The 21,497-nt window shown below is 36.5% G+C and overlaps 2 protein-coding genes across 2 annotated transcripts; both read right to left on the reverse strand.

Moving 5' to 3' along the window:
• Positions 1-1,952: 1,952 nt before the first annotated feature.
• On the reverse strand, positions 1,953-4,706 carry LOC147537125 (cytochrome c oxidase subunit 5b-1, mitochondrial-like). Its single transcript, XM_086642168.1, has 7 exons — positions 4,623-4,706; positions 4,118-4,572; positions 3,938-4,029; positions 3,631-3,681; positions 2,800-2,866; positions 2,614-2,693; positions 1,953-2,276 (listed from the first exon to the last, which is right to left on the reverse strand). The coding sequence occupies exons 2-7, from the start codon at positions 4,299-4,301 to the stop codon at positions 2,208-2,210; spliced, it is 543 nt and encodes a 180-aa protein (XP_086498294.1). The 5' UTR covers positions 4,302-4,572; positions 4,623-4,706; the 3' UTR covers positions 1,953-2,207.
• Positions 4,707-5,782: 1,076 nt separating this feature from the next.
• On the reverse strand, positions 5,783-9,697 carry LOC147537126 (uncharacterized). Its single transcript, XM_086642002.1, has one exon. The coding sequence runs from the start codon at positions 9,541-9,543 to the stop codon at positions 6,871-6,873; it is 2,673 nt and encodes an 890-aa protein (XP_086498128.1). The 5' UTR covers positions 9,544-9,697; the 3' UTR covers positions 5,783-6,870.
• Between the last annotated feature and the right edge of the window lie 11,800 nt (positions 9,698-21,497).

Here is a 21,497-nt window from a genome sequence, read left to right on the forward strand (position 1 = left end):
GTTTCTATCTTCTTCCACTTTGAAATCAAACATGAGACAATTCATTCTATTAGGAATTGGTTCTATGGTAAAAGGAAAGGAGACCTCCCATTTTCTTTTTAGTTGATTAATGATTTTGTATATGGGTATGAAGTGGTGGCTACAGATTCTTCCAATAAGTTTTTTCTTTATGTTCATTGTGTCTGTATATTGGGTTAACCTTTTCCGAATGTAGACTACTGGTTCTTGATTAGGAGGAATGTTAAGATGATTTTCCATTTGGTTGGCAAGTTGAGAGACAATGGTGGTTGTGATGGTTTGGGAGTTAATGTTGCCGTCTGTTTTAGATGATGCTTGGTTATCTTGGTTAGAAGGTGAACCGGTGTTATCCATGAGAGGTTTAGCGTGTTTGGTATTTGAGGATAATGATGTGATTAAGGGCTCTATGCATGCAAACCATATATACACCTCTACGTGTTGCATCTCGTTCTTCGTGCATAGAAATTTGAGCAAGAATGAGAATAGAAACCAGCCTGTTTGGGGATTATTCAGACTTAATTCCTCTCGAAACCAGAATTTGGGTGGTATATCCTTAAGTGGTATTGCCAATTCCCAAAGCCAATTGTGGTGCTTCCCAATACCCCACTGATTACCTATATATGACGTCTTAATGTGGGATGAATGCCATTTGTCTAAACCTAACCACTGGCTATGATATGCCATTTGTCGCAAGAAGGTTCACGCGTGTTCGTCTGACTGTAATTCTCCTTCCGCCGATCTGCCGCCGGGGCGGCCTGATGCGACATGGTCTCGTCTGCATGACTGATGAGCTAGATTAGGCAAACCCTCACGCATGAACAAGCCACATGTTGGGTTTGTTCCGGGCCCGGTCGAGCTTGGCAATAATAAAAATAATTGTATTGGACAATGAAGAGTGTTTGTTTGCCCATTTCAAGGTAAATAATTTTTGGGCTATTCTAAATGACACCCTGATTTACGATCAGTTTCCTTCACACTCCCCTAGCTAGATTTTACAAAATAACCAGAAGGCTCATTTTTTGAAGTTTTCATCCATTGGACTATGCGCAGAAAGTTAAGTTTTCATGCATTTCCAATGATACCCTTGCTTGGTTTATTTTCTTTTTCCAGCTTATTTTTCTTTCTTCTTCACGAATCACAACCATTTAGTTTCTTGGTCATTTTCTTTTTTCCATTGAATTCCATGAATCTACTCTCTAATTTTTCTTCACCCTCCATTTTTTGATACAGATCAAATTAAAGCCATCAAACCTCCGCCAATGAATCTGTAAAAACTGAAAATAACACGAACTCTACTAACGATAAATTGAGAATAAATACTTTCAATTCCAAATACTTACATTCTCTCTCGGAAAACATGATTCATGATTCATTCATCTGCACCGAGACACCATTTTGGAACATGATTCCTGATAATCACATTCGAGTCTTGCGTGTAAAACATGACCTTAGTGCATGTAATAATGGTGTCTACAAGAATTAGACATTTGAAACTAAGTTATTCTGTTTAACACTTCAGGGACGCTTCTGAAACAGCTAGTTTGTTTTTAAGGGCCAAAATAAATGGCTGGTCAATCTTGATTATCACTATTTTTGTTGAAAGATTTCGAGTATTTTTTTTTTGTTGAAGAATATTGATTCTTAATCAGAAATACTCAAATGTCTCTCCAGGACAATATCTTTTTGTTCGCATTCAAAATTTTGAGTTTTGCTGACAAAGGGTTGATAAAAATGTGATAAAAAAGACACCACATTAGGATTTAGTAAAATTCCAGAGTAAAACTTTGAAAGAAGCATGTCTCTTTATATACTATAGGCACAAGATAAAATATAAATACCTTAAACGAAAACTACTACAAATAGTTTATCAAATACTATGAAAATTAAACCGATCAAAAAAGTTGAAATTCAAACCAGAAATCCAACATGAGAAGTTTAAATAACAAATTAGCCATTATTTGGGAATATCGTTGAATGAAGGCTAAAAAGAAAACCAACTATTCAAATGGGATGACCAGGGAATGAAAACAAGCATCACCCAAGCCAACATTGTTGGAAAAAAAAACTCACAGAAGAAAAAAAGGATCCGATAAGACAAACAAAATTGTTAGCTGTTTGAAGCTACAAGATATAGGCAACCATCAAGTGATCTCACCAAAAATGCCCTAGAACAAAAAGTTGCAGATCTTTTAATGATGAGCGTGATGATCGCCATCGTCGTGGCCATCAGGAGACCCACCTGGACCGACCACTTCCAGCTGAAAAACATCGAAACAATAAAATCAGGTATTCAACCTATCTGATGTGAACTCGAGTGCAGTGTCCATTTCAAGACCGTGATGCCTAACAATGTAGACAGTATTCAAGACTGAGTGTTAATAGCATCTGTTTTAGGAAACGAAATGTTTCAGACCGGGGTGTCTCCAGTGGAGATACATACGTTACTTTTACTTCCATAATCTCATTCGAATTCTTTCATGTAATATGAGTTTGAGAAGACCATTAGGTAGCTTTATCATTTTTTATCGTAACGAACCTTGTAAGGGGAAGCTTGAGGGTTTGTAAATTACATATCAAGTTTTAAACTCCACTTACCACGAAATATTGAGAACAGACGGGACATTCATGTGGCTTTCCTTTCTCCAGCCAAAACCAAACAACATCATGCTCATCTTCTGCAAGTATATTAAGTATCAATGTCATCTGTATGCTTTTCAGTAAGATGACTAAATTCGTTCCACATGAAAACAATTTAAAATAGAAGAAAACAAAAAAAATTACCGTCTTCACCGCCAGGGCATCCAACAATTCTTTTGTCGAACGTAGACTTTATAACTGCAGGTGCTTCCTACAACATAATATCAAATTAAACTACAGATATCTACCACAAAAGGATGTATATATATGTATATATATATATACATATATATATATATATATGTATATATATATACATATACATATACATATATATATATATATATATATATATATATATATATATATTGTTAATTACAGTTTAATGCCTCCAAAAACAACCTAACTAATAGCAATCATCTTACGAATCTTTAATATATACAGCCAGAAAGAAGAGAACTGCATATCTCGTGTTGATGCCCAAGGTGGAAATATGGCAATTTACCTACCTTAGAGGCAACACGGGGTCACAAACTCAAGCAGAACAATGAATCATGATAAGCCGACGTTCTGAACTAACTTAAATGTAATAAGAAGCAGATGGAAAGGAGTTCCGGACTTCCGGGTATGCAATCTAATGGGCTATTTGCATAATGTCTACGACAACTTCTTTATATCAAAATCTAGTTTTAGCCCACTAACTAATATCACACTATCACCAAAAGCTCAAGCACCACATTCTCAAGACTTCTCCAACAATGCTACCTTGTCTACTTATGAGAGAGAAACAAACACACCCTCTCCATTCCTTTAGGAAACAACTAACACCCATTTCGACCACCCGAATTTAGAATTTTCATTGTTGATTAAACTATAGAGTATAAACAAACTAATCTCCATTAGAGAGTTAACTCAATTAGATACGTCAATATATAAATTCCATAAAGAGGTAAAATGCAAACTAAAATGACTAACCTTGGTACCAAAAGGACCTTCAGGATGATCCATCTCGTAAAGATCTCGTCCCTGAAAATTTTATCCAACCAAATAACATAATCAGTTCACAAATGTTGCTTGTTTTCTTCTCCTTATCTGAGTCTGACATATCTAACTTGTTTGAATCTGAATCGTCTAACCCAAATGTACCGAAAATAAACATATACCAGCCATTGAGAAAACCCAAATATTAAAGTAAGACAAAAACAAACATTCTCTAACATCTGACTCGAGTAAATTCACAACTCTATTCAGATATGATATCTGACTTAGAAAAAGAACAAACCTCAAGATCAGCTTCGATCTCCTCTCGTTCATGACCAGTAGCAATAGGCATTACATCTTCAACCTTCTTTTTACCCTTTGACAAAATAGTATCTAAAAACAAATGGATCAAATCATTACCACAATTTACAACTAGAGATATGAAATGAAATGAAATAATAATAGAAACTAGGGTTTGTACCTGAATCAGTGGTGGCATGGTTAGAGAAGAAAGAAGATGTAATCATCCGGAAAGGTAAAGTTGGGGTAGGTGTAGAAGATGAAGAGAGAATATGAAGAAGAGCTTGATTGCATCTCAGATTTTGATGGAGAGGAGATCGATATGGAGTTAGGGTTTGGAGGTTAACTGAAATTCTTCTCCACATCCTTCTTGATTGATTGAAAAAACTTACCCAACTTCTTTTGATTTTTGTTTTTTGAGTTGTTTGACAGAAGAAATTAAAGAACCCTAATTTATAGTTTGGCTGATTTCACCCGAAGTGGTGTCTCAATCCCCCAAAATGTGGTGGGTCGATGTGATTAGGGATTTCTAGTGTTCGAAGAGAGGTAGTTTATATGATATGACGACCTACGTACTCAAAATGTTATTTGGCCCCAAAATGGGAGCCGTCTCCCCTAGAGAGAAAAACTTCCAGACTAACGGGTGTCGGCCACGTCAGTTTTCGGATTGTGGTCGAATTCCACACTAACGGGTGTCGGCCACGTCAGTTTTCGGATTGTGGTCGAATTCCACACTAACGGGTGTCGGCCATGTCAGTTTTCGGTTGTATACCCTATAAAAATAGGTATAGTTATAAAGATCATCAGTTATCACTAACGGAATCGCAAGGAATCAGGTTGAACCTACAATTAGCTAATAAATTCGAGAAGCGGCGAGTGAAGATTGCAACCGCTTCGTCTCTATCAGTGTTAATTTTGAAGAATGAAGGGAGGAAACCTCCTTGGCAGGTTATCCAATTGGTCAGAGAGATCTACACACTATGGAGGCAATCTAAAGAATGTGTCATTACCAACGTGTACCGCGAAATCAATCAAGCGGCTGACTACCTTTAGATGAAACCTCAAACGGAGTTCGTAGAAATGAGGACGAATATATTGCCAGCAGACCTAGAGAAGAAGTAAAGGAAGATAAAAGTGGTATTATAAGAGTTAGACATAATTGATTTTTAAGATTGTTATTATTCTTTACACGTTCTTCCAGTCTTTTGGTTCTTTAGGTTATGTTTATTGGTTTATTAGTCCTTTTAGAGTTTCTGTGTAAAGGGTCAGGCACTTCAATCTGTTGACAAATTCAAATAACAAGCATCTATTTCTCCTTTCTTCTCCCTCTCTTTCTTTCGTCGCTCTCTCTCTCCTCACTCTCTTCGCACTGTTCTTTTTCCCTTATTATCTTTCCACTCCTTGATTCTTTCTCTAGGCTCCCTGTATTATGTTTCGTCTCACCCCTAGCCTGAATCTCTCTTGTCTCTCTCTGTTCGAAGAAAAGAATGTATACATTCTTCTAAGAACAATCTCTATTTCTAAGAACAAATCCTTGGAGAATTAATTTAAGATAAGTTCTTCTCAAACTTAGCTGTTTAAGAAATAGGAAGAACAACGTTTCAAACAAGATTAGTTTAATGAAAAATTCAATGCAGCTACCAGTGCCTGAAAGTTATTGGATTCAACAATCCAGTAATCAAAGTTCTAGACCTCTAGAGGAGGAAATTCAGGGCTTTCTTCGGATCCATCAACAAAGATGAATAGAGAGATGAAAGAGACGAAGAACCTGAATATGAAGATGTTTTTGAACTTAAATTATCGAACTTACTACCAGAACACAAGACATTCATGCAACCAAAAGAGCTCCACAAAATTTTGAATACACCATTTCCAAATGAATAGAACAAATGAATTTCAAAGGTAAATTACATAGACAAACTGGTCATGAGCCAAATTTCAGATTGTACCCACAACAAGAAGAATATCATGAACATTTAATTTATCTTCTCAACACCAAGGACTAAAAATGCCATCAAAGAAACCATTTAAACTGAAAATTTCAAAAGATGACCTTAATTTTCAGTTAGAGTTCGAGCTTTGTTCATGGCTGCCTGGTATATTTCTTCTCAAACGCCTGACTGAAAAGAAAACCCTACTTCTTCTTGCATGGGAGACAAAGCTGATGGAGTAAGGAGTAAAGGGGGGTCAAGAAAAGCCCTAATTCATACTATGGCTGACTTACAAAAGCCCAATCTCACATATTTACCAAAAAAATCTTGTTGAAACTTCGTTTCTTATTGCTATTAACAAACGATACAAATATAAAAATCATTAGAAAAAACAGAACTCCTCTTCCATCAATCAGAGCTCCACAAGCATTGCTGAGTCACTTATCAATACTCCCACCTTTCACATCACTTCATGGAGCGAGTGGAGGGAACATAGAAAGAGATCGTAACACAAACTTACGTGTCAAACTCAGCGAAGAGCTTGACTTCGTCCCCTACGAGAACACTTTTTCTATTAGGAGAGCTGGCTTTAACAACCTTGATAGGAGTTTGAGTATCCTTTAGTATCTCAAGTGTCTCATCTTCCAAATTCTCATATAATCTAGTATTACTAAAATGACGCTATGGTGACAACTTGTTGCGTTCCAGAGGCAGGTAAGGAGTAACAGGTGAACCACGCCAACGAAGAGGAGCAACCGATGATAAGGAAACATTTCCATGAAGTAGCCTTTTGGTGGGCTCGGACATTGAAGCACTCTTCATCTCATCGACTGTGTTACCGGGAAAATTCTCAACAACATGAATTGGAAGTGAACTAACCTTGGTACCAAGAGGACCTTCAGGAGGATCCATTTCATAAGCTTTACATCTTGAACCTTCTCTTATGGCAGACACCTACAATTTGTTAAGCTTAAGGATTCCAGGATATTTCAAGGAAAGTAAATCACTTAACTGCCACTTGAGTTGCCTTTCGTTCGGGCTGAAAAAAACTTCGTACAAATCCGGAGGTTACAAACATATCAAGAGTCCGATCATCAGGATTAATACCTCTATTAAGCATCTCATCGTACAATCTACAAGCTTCTGGAAAATTATCCTCCTTGAAATAACCGTTAATCAATGTATTATAAATAAGAACATTAGGAGTTACATTCTTCGTATCCATATCTTCCAAAACTTTTCGGGCATTGTCTACTTGACTTTGATTGCAAAGACCGTTTATAAGAACACTATATGTGACTGAATCAGGTATAATTCCCTTTCCTAACATTTCTGTATAAAGGTCCGACGCCATTAATATGTTACTGTCTTTAAGCAATCCGTTAATTAATGTAGTGTAAGTTGACAAATCACATTGAATACCCTCTTCAGACATTCTCTTATACAAGGATAGCGCAGCTTCCATATTATTACGGTTCTGAAAACCACTAATCAAGCTATTATAGATAACTGTAGGTGGAGTTAAACCAACCTGAAAGATCTCAGAGAAAAGCTCTTGAGCACCTATCATATCTCCGTTTTTGCATAACCCATCAATAAGAGCATTATAAGCAGCAATATCTAAAGTAAGACCCCTATTTCTAATCTCATTCACCAAATTTAGAGCCTTGTCAGTTTTCCTCTTTTTGCAGTATCCGTCGATCAAACTAGTAAAAGTAACAACATTTGGGGATACTCCGGAACTGCACATATCCTGATAGATTGCTTCTGCTGAGGCTATTGAACCCTCCTTTAAGAATCCATTAATAATGCTATTATAAGTCATGCAGCTTGGTATAAAACCTTCCTTCATGAACATTTTCAACTTTTCACTTGCTTTATGGGTTTGTTCAGATTTACATAGACCGTTTATGATTGTGTTAAATGTAAAGTCGTTCGGAACTATCTTTAAGCTCAACATTTGGTCATGCACATCAATGGCTTCTTCAATCTTACCGTTCTTGAAATACCCGTCCATCAAGGTAGAATAGGTTATCACATTACCTCTGATACCCTTCTCGACCATTTCACCAAACACTTTCGAAGCTAATTCCATATCTCCTTTTCTGCAATGTCCTAGTATCAGGTTGTTGTAAGAAACGACACTGGGTAGTACTCCATCATTCACCATCCTATCCCATAACTTAATAGCTTCAGCCATCCTTCTTTCTTTACAAAGCCAGTGTAAGAGAATGTTATATGTGAAAACATTAGCAACCCCATACTTAACTGCCTCATCAAAAATCTCAACTACCCTTTTCCAAGAATGAGTTTTCAGTAAACCCTTAATCAAAGAGTTATGAATGAACACATTAGGGATTATTCCTGCGTCTTTCATCTTGATATAAACCTCATATGCTTTCTCCATATTTTCGTTCTTACAACAGCCCTCTATCAGAACTGAATATGTAACCTTATTCGGAGTGGTTCCACCCTTGATCATTTCCGAGAACATGTCAAAAGCACCATTTAAATTATCTTTAAGGCAATATGCTTTAATTAGACTTGTACCAACAACCAGATTTATCAGATACCCATCGCCAACCATTTCATTCTTTAGTCTTAAGGCTTCTGAAATATTTCCTTGCTTGACACAAGCTCCAATAACAGTTGCATAGGTACATTCAGAAGGAACCCACCCATTATCCTTTATCTCTTTCACCATTTTACAGGCTAGAACTGAATCGGGTTTCTTGCAAACTGCCTGAATTGCAGTATTATACACAACTTCATCAAGTTCAAAACCTCTAGCTTTCACTTGTCTAAAGTACCCTTCTGCTTCTTCAGGCCTCCGGTCTTTCAAACAAGCACGCATTATCACATCTAAAGTAAACTTATCACCATAAATTCCTCTTTCTAGCATTTCATTATACAAATTCAGTGTTTTATCTATCAAGTTTTCTCTAACCAGATCAGTCACAACAAGATTTATATAAGTAACAGAAGGAATTATATCGGACTTAATCATCCTAAGGAAACATTCATATGCATCTTCAATACGTCCAATCCGTATATAACTAGATAATAAGTAATCGAACAAGCGAGGGTCTGACTCACAAGTTTTCGAGGTCTCAACAAGGTGATCAGTAAGAACAATGGCACTAGGGCTAGAATCACTAGAAACACATTGATTTAGTAAGTTTCTAGCAATCCAATTGTATTCCGAACGCACAAGAATGTGAAGTAAAATGCATATAGCATCAATCCCACGAACAAAACCTCTTTGTTTTTCAGCCCAATTAAAGTATTTCAAAGCCAACTTCGGATTATTCTGATTTTTCAAAAGAAATTCTATTACATGATCCTGAGTAAGTTCTTTGTCAGGGGAAAGTTTGAAAATTTCTTGTTCAGTTTCTGAAGAAATTGAATGCAAATAATCATACCTAGATTCTTCTGAAACTGAGGATTGATCTGATAATCCAATTTTCGAGTCGGGTTCTGCTGGAAGCACAGTTTCTGAATAAGGAAATGATGATTCTGATAATGGTTGATTCTCAAGAGAACTGATTTCTAAGATTGTTGAGTGAGAAACATTTGATTCTGAATGAAGGAAAGCTTGATTGCATCTTAGATATTGATGGAGAGCAGATGGATATGGAGTTAGGGTTTGGAGTTGAACTGAAATTCTTCTCCACATTTTTCTTGATTGAATGAAAACACTTCCTAAACTTCTTTTGATTTTCGTTTTTTGGCTGTTCAAGATGAACGAAGAGTTAAAGGAACCCTAAATTACAGTCCCAGACTGGCGTCTGAATCTCCACAATGCTGTGGGATTGAGAAATTATAAAAGGGCACCATATTACAACTATAGACGCCCATTTATATGTGAATCCCTCAAATTTTTGTTATAAATTGGGCGCCTATATAGCTACCCAGTATTTGTTTGAAAAGCTTGAGTCGGTGTTTTGGAGCAACGAGAAAATTTCCCGAGAAAAAAAAGTAAAAATCTCAAAATCAGTCCTCCAAACACACCCTTCAAGTCCCCGATCGGAGTTGTCGCTGAGCCTGTTAAGGGAGAGGACGCTGTGGGGCCTAGTTTACTTGTTCTCTTTGATTCCTCTGGACCAATGAAGACAGATGAGCCCATTGGCTTTACTAGATACAGAATCAATGTAAATCCAGAATGACACCAACCCAATCTCAATGAAATAAAGAAAACTACATCAACAACCTCCTCTTCTTAGTCGCTCTCTGTTACTAATAGGTCACTCATTCTGGACCAAAGAGGGGAATGCATGAATGAAACCCAATCACTTCTGTCACAACCCAAATCAATTATTATATGTCACCCTCGAATCTTCTATCAAAGATGGTACGTGTCTCAAATCGGCCGCCTTTTGCCCGGTGCTCAAGCGAACCGTCCTACCTTACTACTTAACTTAATAGGGACAGAAGGGAGAAGGTTGTGAAGGTGGCCTCGTTATCCACACCTCCGGTCGGATGAATGGAGGACCGACCGACCGGCCCGGGTTTTCACGAGCGTTGGCGGGTCCTGGAGTGCCCGTCAAGGGCGCTAGCGCATACCCCGAGGTGATCATCACCACCTGCACCTCACATCTCGGCACAGTGGAATGTGTAAATATAGTATACCATCGAATTACCTTATTTCCCTTATGGGGAAGAAATAAAATTGAAAAACCCGCGGGTATCGGCAAAAAAACAATTATTGTTAACCAGGGAAAATCATTCGAGGTAAAGACAAGATAACATACACTTTGACTAGAAAACCCCGTGCTCGAAATAATAGATTTTATCGAGTACTGAGTTTTGTCGGTAAAGAGAAAAAAAATGGATTCAAGTGAAGTTTTCTGTAACGTATCAATAAGATAGACCCATTTCCCAAGCAATCTTGACTCTTAACGCGCACATAAGGGAATACAATTCTTTCGCCATCTTATCATCAGCGATGCACACGTCATCACCGAGAAGAGCATAATCCTTGAAACCAAAGGTCCCATACGCCCGTTGTGCGCAAAACTGAATCACCAAATGGTGACAAAGCGTTGTCGAACAACTCGCTGAACACTAACGATATCACTGATGGCATTGACCACCACAGATCACGCTAAAGTGAAATTTTGTTAATGTAGCGACCCAACCGTACAATAAGCATCCGTTTGACCCTATTATATTATACGATAAAGGATCCTACATCACCTGGCTTTCTTTACTGACTTAAGCTTAAGTGATCGGTTAACAGATAAGATTGGACTTGACTCAACATTGGATATCATCATAGAATGATTGATCAGGATCACCACTGCATTTGGTCCAAAACACTCAGGCGAAGCCCGTAGGTCAAAGCGTTCAGTTCAGGCCTCTCACCCGAGTGTCCTTCCCTCACTCACTGGATGAACCTTAGGGGGGATATCTCTCTTTCTCTATATTCTGATGAAGGGAGAGCCCTTTCGCCGGAACCTCATCCGGTTTTCCAGACGAAGAACTCATCTGGAAAATCAGACGAGGTTTCAACGAAGGAGACCATATAAGGTTTTGGCGAGGGGGCTCTCTCCTTCATCGGAATATACAGAGAGATGCGGGGAGAGAAGAAAGAGAGGAGGAAAAACCGCCGGTCAGCTTCAGTCGGCGACATTCTTCCGGCGACTTGTCCAACCGGCAACAATTCTAAAAAAGTTCTCAACAATCCTTTTTTTATTGGGCGCCTATATAGCTACCCCGGTTTGAAAAGCCTTAGTTTATATGATGTGAGATCATATATATGTCACCTATAAAAAAAAATTGTTGAAAATTCATCCCTCATTGTTTGGAAAACCAAAATCATTTTAGAGTTTTCAAACCTTAACTAATACGATAAAAAAACAATTGAAATATTAATATGGCGGAAAAAACCAAATGATATAGTCTAATTGCAGTTTAGACAACCGAGCGGTTTCTGTCAGAATTTTTATTCACCCACGCATGAGACGTTTACATTTTTTAGTAATGACAAAATGTTGTTGTTTGCACGTTGCATGATGTTGTTTGCCCACTGCAAAATGTTGTTTGCTAGAATGGAGAGTGCAAGGGAGTTTTTTCATTACATTCATTTTTGAAATAATTTGAAATTAATACTTTCTTCTCAATATTATTTCTTTGATTCTTCTCCAAGGTTTTTCAATTCTTTAAGGGTTCAGTCGTTAAGGGTTGCATCTTGTGTCTAGTACTGCATAATTACATCATGATTCATGCACCATATCCGAACTATTTTCTTATGTGCTCTCTTGAAGTGTACATGAAGTAGATAACTAGGGAAATCAAATGCATCGTCTTAGTTGTGTTGACTCAATGTCATTGTGTACCACAACGGAAGTAAAATCCTGGTACTGGATGCTTCGCCACCGAGCATCAAAATTGAACAAGCAGAATCTAACTAGAACCCATATGCTGGAATGATAGAGTGAATGCGGATCATAAATTAAAAGGGTTATTAGAAGTTGAGAACAATATTTAACGAAACTTTTATTATTGACGAACCAATTGTTAAATAAAAACAAATGGACTGTAAGCAAAAATAAATTACGAAGAATTTAGGATTGAAAACTTTTCTATATGACTTTGTACTTTCAATTTATCGGCATGTAAGGAAAAAGAAAATTGTCTACTCCCAAAATGAAGAAATCACTACTTAAGACCTTCACTGTTGCAGCAGGAGAACGACAATACCAACCATAGTAGAGCTTTGAATGCAGGAAATAATTTCCAGTGGCGTTCCCACCAAGATTATATCAAACTTCAACTCTTCAATTGCAAAATAATGATTGGTGAAATAAGGACAGTTCAATGCGTCAAGAATGTCTTCGAGGAGAACCAATCACAGTTCATTGCATCAAGACTGTCTTCTGTGAGAATCAATCACAGTTCCTTGCATCAAGACAGTCTTCAGTGATGATTAATCACATTTCATTGCATCTAAACTGTCTTCGGGGAGAATCAATCACAGTTTATTGTGTCAAGATGTTCTTCCAGGAGAATCAATCATAGTTCATGGCATAATACTTGCAATGAGTCCACAAAACCAAGGAGAAGAAGAAACATTAATGACAATGCTAAGTTTCAGAATCATACACATGATGAGAAGAAATGACCACGCCAAATCAGTCGTTGGAGTGTCATCTCCATCTGGACCCCCACAAGACAAGAGGCATATGTAGAGTATATAAACAATACAGTTATCGACTTACCTCGAGCTCCACATGCATTGTTGAGTCACTTATCAATACTTCCACCTTGGGCATCACTGCATGGAGTGAGAGGAGGGAATGTAGAAATAGAACGTAACACAAATTTACGACCACTTGTAAGACTCGGCGAAGAGCTTGACCTCATCTCCTGTGAGTGATTATGAGGAGGAGAAACACGTTTTTTATTAGGATACCTGACTTTAACAACCTTGATAGGAGTTTGAGTATCCTTTAGTAACTCAGGTGTCTCATCATCCAAATTCTCATGTAATTTAGGACTACTAAAATGAGGCTCTGGCGATAACTTGTTGCGTTCCGGATGTAGGTAACGAGTAATAAGTGAACCACGCCAATGGAAAGGAGCAACTGATGATAAGGAAACACTTCGATGAAGAAACCCGAATTGTGAAGCCTTTTGGTGGGCTAGGGTATTTGATGGAGATGAAGAAGTTGTAGCTCTAGAGTGGAAATTCAGCAATGGATTGAGATTGCAGGAATCAGCAAGCTCACCTTGTCTTTGTAAAGTGTGACTGTTTATCCACGATGTGCTACATTCTGATCCGAATTCATATGAGACTAGATCTGAAGTTACTTCATCTATTCTCACTTCCTCGATGGATTCAGGTGATGGGTCATATCTTTTAGCAACGACTTTTGACCAATCCTTTCTGTGGCTGGATAACAAATAAAATGTGAGCAAATCAGGAGTAAATTCAACCAGATGACAACAAAGAGGCGAATGAAACAATGTAAAAGTTGAAATTTTGGGTATGATAGCATGAATATGAAACACCGTAAGCATTATATGATACTTACTTGGAGGTCTGGAACAATGGGGTCATAGGTGAGAGACTATGTGGATGACAACGCCCTGGTTCGAATGAATATCTTCTGATATCTGTCATGCCAACCATATTATCTGTCATTTCCTCCCATTTTCTGTCGTTGGTCTTTGTGTATAGCATATGCCTACTTCCACAGGATCCTGTGGTAATCAGATATTAGTCCAAAGCATAATAAAGAACAAAACAAGTATCTTCCACTCAAATACGCAAGCTTGGATCCTGTACTTTTGAAAATAATTACTTCCGCTGTCTATGCGTTGGAAGAGTTCTTATGCTATGTACGAGTCAATTCATATCAGCCCACATGAATTTCACAAAATAGAATGCGAGTACTTATAGTTTTAAACGTGGCGTGGGTACAAATATTAACATAATTTTTTGCCAAAATCCAGTCAACTAACTACAAATTAGTGTGTGAGTAAACTTGATTACAAGTTATAACCTGCTAGGCCTCTGCAGTGGGTAACCAGTCAAAGAGTCCAAATGACTATGATTTCCTTTCTAAGACAGATACTCCAGAAATGTTCATCGTAGACTATAGAAATTAAGGTACACTACAGTGAATTTGTGAAAGTTTGAAATGTAACATTACCTTCTATCGTTCAGTGAGGATTTTTACATCCTTCACACCGACATCCATCAGAGCATCCAACGCCCGCCTTTACACAATAACACATAATCCACAGAAATTAATCTAAAGCATAATTACATACACAATAGACAATAAACGACCACAATTGAGAATATAAACCTGATAGCATTCACAATATTTTTTCAGACACATGGACTTCTTGCAGTTACATCCTCGTTTATGCCTAGATAAAGATGGTGTTATCTGAGAAATGTCTTCCTGCGGAAGGCGGTCAAGATTTGTTAGAGGTTTCGGTTCACTGAGCCAGAAGAGAACATATGGGTTGAGCTAATACTTAAGAAAAAGGGTCCTTACTCTACTGTGTGTTGGAGATTCTTTGGCACGAGCTACAATTTTAGGCACAAACGCAAGTGGATTGCGGGATTCAATTTGTTGCCTCACCCCCAGAACTGTATCTTCATATTCAGGCTTGTTGAAACACCCTTGGCATGAACAAGTTCCGGAACAATATATTCCTGCAGCAAAACACTCACATTAACTGTGCAAAACGGAGAATAAGTAAAACAAATTGGAGTATAAAAAGGAAACGATGAAGTATTTACAGTACTTGACGCTTACAGTTTCAAGCATTTTGACCGCTTACAGCAACAACGTTTACAACCATCACTCCTAACAATGTTCGCTATTATCTTCCTGGGTATCTCAAATTTCTCAGCATTAGTGGTTTCGAAAAGGATATTTGAAATTTACAACTATTAAAACACCAAATGATGAGAATTGGTCGGCACGTGCTTCTTCTTTTGCAGATATGGTTGATTGAGCCCCTCAATGTGACCGTTATTTGAAGCACTCACCATCTCATCAACTATGTTATCAGATAAAGTCTCAACAACATGCATTAGAAGTGAACTACCCTTGGAGTCTTCGAGTGAGTCATTTTCAACTACAAATAGCTCTTCTTCTATGTGTGGACTCAAACTCACCTTCTCTACAAATTGTGTGGTAGTAACATCAGTGAAGGACAATGTTGCAGCATTGACTATGTTGTTTAAGTGCAACAATCGGACACCACATGCCTTTTTTGCTCCCATTGAAGATTTTGCACAGTTCTTAATTGATCGGTCAACCTCATGGGCTTCATGCATCTCATCTACCAAACTAATGCTGATGGATTAGGGAAGGTTGACCAGTTGCCTATTGCTAGATGTAGACCTGTGCAACTCATCCACAGATTTTAAATCTGAAGAACTTGTGTGTGACTTTGATTTCAGAGGACCATTTGTCGGGGACAGTGACTTTTAAAAATAATAGCATCATGACACTAGGCAGCCTCAAATTGGAGACAACGTCTTCGGTTGCCACGTTGGTGTTGGTTATCCTCCTAGATTGGGAACCAGAGATTCAGAGTCAATGTACAACAAGGATCTCAAGTACTTAATTTAGTGATTAAGATATAGATTTCTTGTTGTTAATAGCAATTCTCATGGACAATATCTTACATTATGATATTTTCTGAAATTGTGTCCAATCAGGAACACGAACACATAAGTCATAGTCTTATAGGTGTGTTTCCTTATGTATCATATGTCTTAGATATCAAGGGTTGTGTCTCATGTCAGTATCGATTGAGATCCTGAACCAACTAATACACATGTCACTAAATTTAAGATCAGATTTTCGATAGAAGAGTACATGAGTTTGACACTCTCCAACAACTAGAAACTAACATAAAGAACAAGTTGTAATGCTATAATGTACCTCAAAAGTGTATGCTCCTGGGATTTCATTGAAGTTCTCATTTGATTGAATAATGCCCTTATTGTCAGATGGTAACTGAGTCATATCCAAATCATCCTTTGTCCAACTTCAGCGGGGTATATATTACTAGGCAATAAAGAAAAAGGTTTGAAGGAAAATTCTGCCGTTACATGATGGCTAGGTCGCTCAAGAGAAACATGTTGAAGAGCTAAATCAGAATATACAAAATCTTTGACTTTCTTGAATCCATCCCTCTGCTCCCAATCAGTATTAACAAATTTAACATGGAAGAATGATTGACCTAGCAACTCCTCTTCAGCTTTCTCTATCAAGGTAAGCGACGCAGGCACTTCAGCGTCCCTAACTTTTGTCGTATTAATCATCGTTAAGCTCTTTATTTTCTTTTCGACCAACAAATTCACTTAGTTTTGCTTGAGACATGTCATCAGGTTGCTTAGTAAGCAAGTGGATAGGATGGGTTTGAATTTGCTCGGAGGCTGTACTATCATTTTCCTTGTCCGAGCAAGGGACTAGCCCAACCATTGATTGGGAAATGGGTTGTCCTGAAACATGAGAACCAACTTTGAGTGTCTTCACTCTACTATCAGACATTGCTTTGTATGGCGAAAGACATTTAGACCTGTAAAAGAATTAAACTGTTCCTTTTACCAACTACAAAGCGTAATAACATCCTCCGATTCAAAAACATAAAAAAAATCATAATGTTAAGATGCTAATACCTCTTAAGGGAGACTGCATTTCGAAGTCGACTAGAGCGAGGTAATGTAAACCCAGATGCACCACATATTACTTTGTCTGGCTTTATAGGGGAGAGGTTGCTTAGGTAATTGAAAAAGGAGAGTCCTGCAATAGAAATCGAAAATTAGAGAAGATAGCTACAACAACTTAGATTCCTTTAGTAATATGAAAAATCCATCCCACAAAATGTGAAGCCATTTACGAAAATGTTTCCTGCTATTTTCATGAACAATTACCAAAAGATGTAAGAAATGGTTGAATGGTCAACGGACAAGCTTGTTAGAACGTAAAAGAGTTCTAACCCTTAAGCTTATTCCCATGGATGCCTAAATGTTAAGAACTAATCTTTCAAAAAATAAGCCAAGCGCCTATACGATTTCCCTAAAGGATGTTGATATACAATCATTTCTTAAGAAAATAATTCTTGACATATGCAATTAAACAACTAAAATGACACTATACATTGCAACTAAACAACTAACGGTTTTCCTCAAACTAAAAAAGAAAACACGTAGAACTCCAAGCGTAAATTCCTCAAAGTCTTAGTTTTTATCGATTAACATGAATATTCAACCTAACAGCATAAAAATTCAAACAACTTCAATATGAGAGAATAAGGTCTAAAGGATCAAACAAATTGAGAAGGAAAATGTCGACAATACGAAACAGATTCAACCAAAAACAAATAAAATGATGACTAATCTATACAAGATCAAATCCATCAAATAAGTAAAAAGTCAATCAACAATAAACAATACAAAATTCAGAAAATGAAAAGTAAAATGAGATGACGTATTTACTTGAACATGAGAAGAAGATGATTCAGAAGTAACGATCAGACTTTTATACGGAGAATCCATAGCATAACCCTAACCTAGCAAATGCTTCCTATATCTTTTAAATCCATAATCTCCTGAAACTGAACGAGCATTTCGTTCTGGCGTCATTTGATCGTATAATTTCAGAATTAAGAATATTTATACTGTAGCATACGAGGGTATACGTACGTACATCTAAACGTATGCGCAATTGACTCACGTGTTTAAGTATGAATATGAAATTAGGGCGCCATAACTTTTACATTTTAACTTAAGACCGTACATATATTGAATCACTGAGATAACTCCCTATCTATTTTTAATTATTAGATATGCCCCTTAACATTGGGCAAGATGATGTCTACTATTTGACCATAGCTAGTGTGTAATCAAATTGACAAAATTAACACTTTATTTGGAGATAGTAATGAAAGGTATTGATTAAATAGCTCATGATCTTACGATGTTAGTGGTAACTCCTACTACACTACCTACTTGGTTGACCCTGACATTTTCGTGCCTCAAATAGTTTGTTCTCTCGTTCACTCTCCGCAATTGTCTTACTACACTTATTTTCACACCTTTTTTTTTCGTCTCTCGAATTTTTATCGCTACTTTATATCATATTCTAAATATAAAATCTCTCTTTCATTTACTTACTCTTTAAATTCTCTCTTTTCTTTTTCTTTTTTTATCAAATTTTTCAATTTTTTTTCAGTAATCTGACTTAGTACCAAATGAGATCTTATAAATTTCGCTCGGTTTGCTGAAATAGGGATTAACAAAGAGTTTTCTTAATAGATCTAGAGAATTCGATATTAAAATATACTGGGTTTCTTTTCTCAAACAAAACTAAAGTTGTTTTTTCTTAAAAGATCTGAAGTTTCTTTTAACAGATTCGTACCGAGATCTTATAAAATTCTCTACTTTTTTTCGTTTTTTTTTTTTTGGATTTTAACATATCTGGTATGATTTTAGTTGGGTACTGTTTTTGAGAGATTTATTTGTTAAAAAGTTAAAACTTTTACAAAAAGACAACCCATTTTCTCCTTATTGGATGGTTTTGGTTTGAGTTGATATTATTACGATGATGATGGTTTGAATTTTATAATTTTCCCTCTCTAATATAATCGATCTTTAGTTTGTTATAAATTTTTGTAAACTTAGAATGATATATTTTTATTTATTACTTCATGATGATGATAGAACAGAAACTGTATATTGTTGTGACGATGATGATAAAAGGAAACTATATGTTGCACAATGCATTTGTAAATATCTGGTACATGATATGTTGCTCTATTAAAAAAATTGAATGAAAGAGAAATCTTATTATGTACAATACATTTGAAAATGTACGATCAATTCGCGAAAGTACGTCCTCTATTTTTTCATAAAAACCTGATGTATTGACTAAATGGAAAATAGTTATCAGGGCATCTACATTGACCAAAATACCAAAATATCCAAATGACTAAAATACCCTTTTCTGCGTCTTTCTCCCGTTTTTTATCTGTTTATCGTGCACAATTCTTCAGAAGGCACCTGAGAAAGAAAAAGAAGCAAATCATCAGAGTAACAGCTCGAAATGGACTAACTAGCCCGAGTTAAGAGATTCAGATGGGACATTTTCATGTCTCATCAATAGTTTATTGCACAATACATTCATAAATGTCCCATACACAATATGATGTCCAATATAGAAACAAATTGAATAACTGAAAAGTCGTATAATGCACATTACATTCGAAGATGTACCATATAATACAAAACATGCACACTACAAAAGGAAATTGAATAAAATAAAAAAATAGTATATGTACAAAACATTCGAAGATAGATCATACAATGTAATAAAGATGCACACAAAAGGAAAACGAATAAAATCAAAAATTGTGTTTGTTTAGAACAATAAAAAATGTACCATACAATATGCAAAATGCACACTATAAAAGGAAATTGAATGAAAAAACGAGTTTATGTGTAGTGCATTAAAAATGTACCATGCAATAAAAATGCACACTCCTAAAGGGAAATTGAATAAAATACAAAATTAGTGTGTGTATAGTACATTCCGAATGAAAAATTAGAGAGAACAAAAGAATCTAGAAAAAAATGTAAGAGAGAAAGAGAATTAGGGTGAGAAAGAATTTTGATTGGAGAGAGAAATATTTTAAAGAGAGGAAGAAGATTAGGGTGGCAATGGGTATCCGTCAACTTGAGAACCGAACTGACCCGAGTCTTAACGGGTTGGTAAAGGGAATAGATTTCAGATCCATTAAGGACATTGTGTCTTAAATTAATACACCTAATAGGGCCCGATTAGGAAGCGGGTCCCAATCCGGTATATCCGTCAGGTACCCGGCGGAAATTAGATACCCGAGATAATAAAAAGAACTACCCTAACTTATATAGTATTCCTTAATGTTAGGGTTTATTCCCCTACCAATTTACCAACTCACCAAGCTTTAAAACTTAAAACCTAAACTTTACTAAAGTTGTGAAATTTCTCAACCCCTCTTTTGTGTGGTTAAAAATTAATTTATAAATCATAAAGATGAGTGGGTTAATATAATGTCAAGATTTAATTCTTCTTTCTTGATTTATCTAATCTCTAATTTCTTATACTCATCAACTATTGCGCCCGAGATATTGCTTATTACAGGATTTATGTCTTATGGTATTTTTTATTGTCAATGTTCATGAATTTATGCAAATTCTTCTACTTTAAGAAATGTTTGATATAGTTTTGTAAATACTCAATGGGACCCGACAACCGACGGGTACCGGAAAATTTGAAGGATCCAGTTCTGGATCCTTCTATTGAGGTACCAGTACCGGAACCGTCAAGAATCAAAACCGCTATAACTTATAGGTTCCGAGTCTAAGTAGTTAAATAACCAAACCAAAACCGACCCGTTGACACCCTTAAGGAAGATATGCACACGTAGAGAAAATTGATGATATGAAAAATAGGGAATGTGGGTAGAGAGATAAAAAGAAGAAAAAATGTATGTATTATAAAAAGAATATGTGGCCATTAGTTCAAAAAAAAAAAAAAAAGAATATGTGGCCATGATATGGGTGGATGTGTAATGGTGGTTGGTGGTGGTGGTACACCAGTGTGGTGGAAGTTTAGTTGGGATGGTGGTGGAGCGGAAATAAAAGAAGAAAAAAATTTGGGATAGTAAAATTTGTGCATATGTTGAATAAAAGTTACTTAACTTTAAAGTCAAAAGCTAAAAAATTGAACTTTAAAAGAAATTCAAATTTTAACTTAAGTGAAGTCGAAAATTTTCACGTTATCAAACTAATTTTTGTACTTTTCTACTTAAATAAGCAATTTATTTTAGTGCTACCAAACGACACCTAAATGTTTGAACTCCTGGCATTTTCTTCGGTTTTGTTTGACTGAGGACCCTTCCCTTATTTAGGGTCTGTTTTTAAGTGTTTTTCAAATCTCCTATGAGAATTTACATGAACGAAATTAAAAAATTTTATCAACACCCAACATATTTACTGTAAGACAATACCGGCCGACTGGGTCGCCTAAGCCTAGAGGCGGCCCAACCGTAAGCGCGCCATTCGCGCACAAGATTTCTTTTAGCCGTAAAAAGATTGTGCCCAACATATTTACT

This window comes from Eschscholzia californica, unplaced genomic scaffold, assembly GCF_041429995.1.
Source record: "Eschscholzia californica isolate CP2 unplaced genomic scaffold, dmEscCali1.0.p SCAF_5, whole genome shotgun sequence".
Classification (NCBI taxonomy): domain Eukaryota; kingdom Viridiplantae; phylum Streptophyta; class Magnoliopsida; order Ranunculales; family Papaveraceae; genus Eschscholzia; species Eschscholzia californica.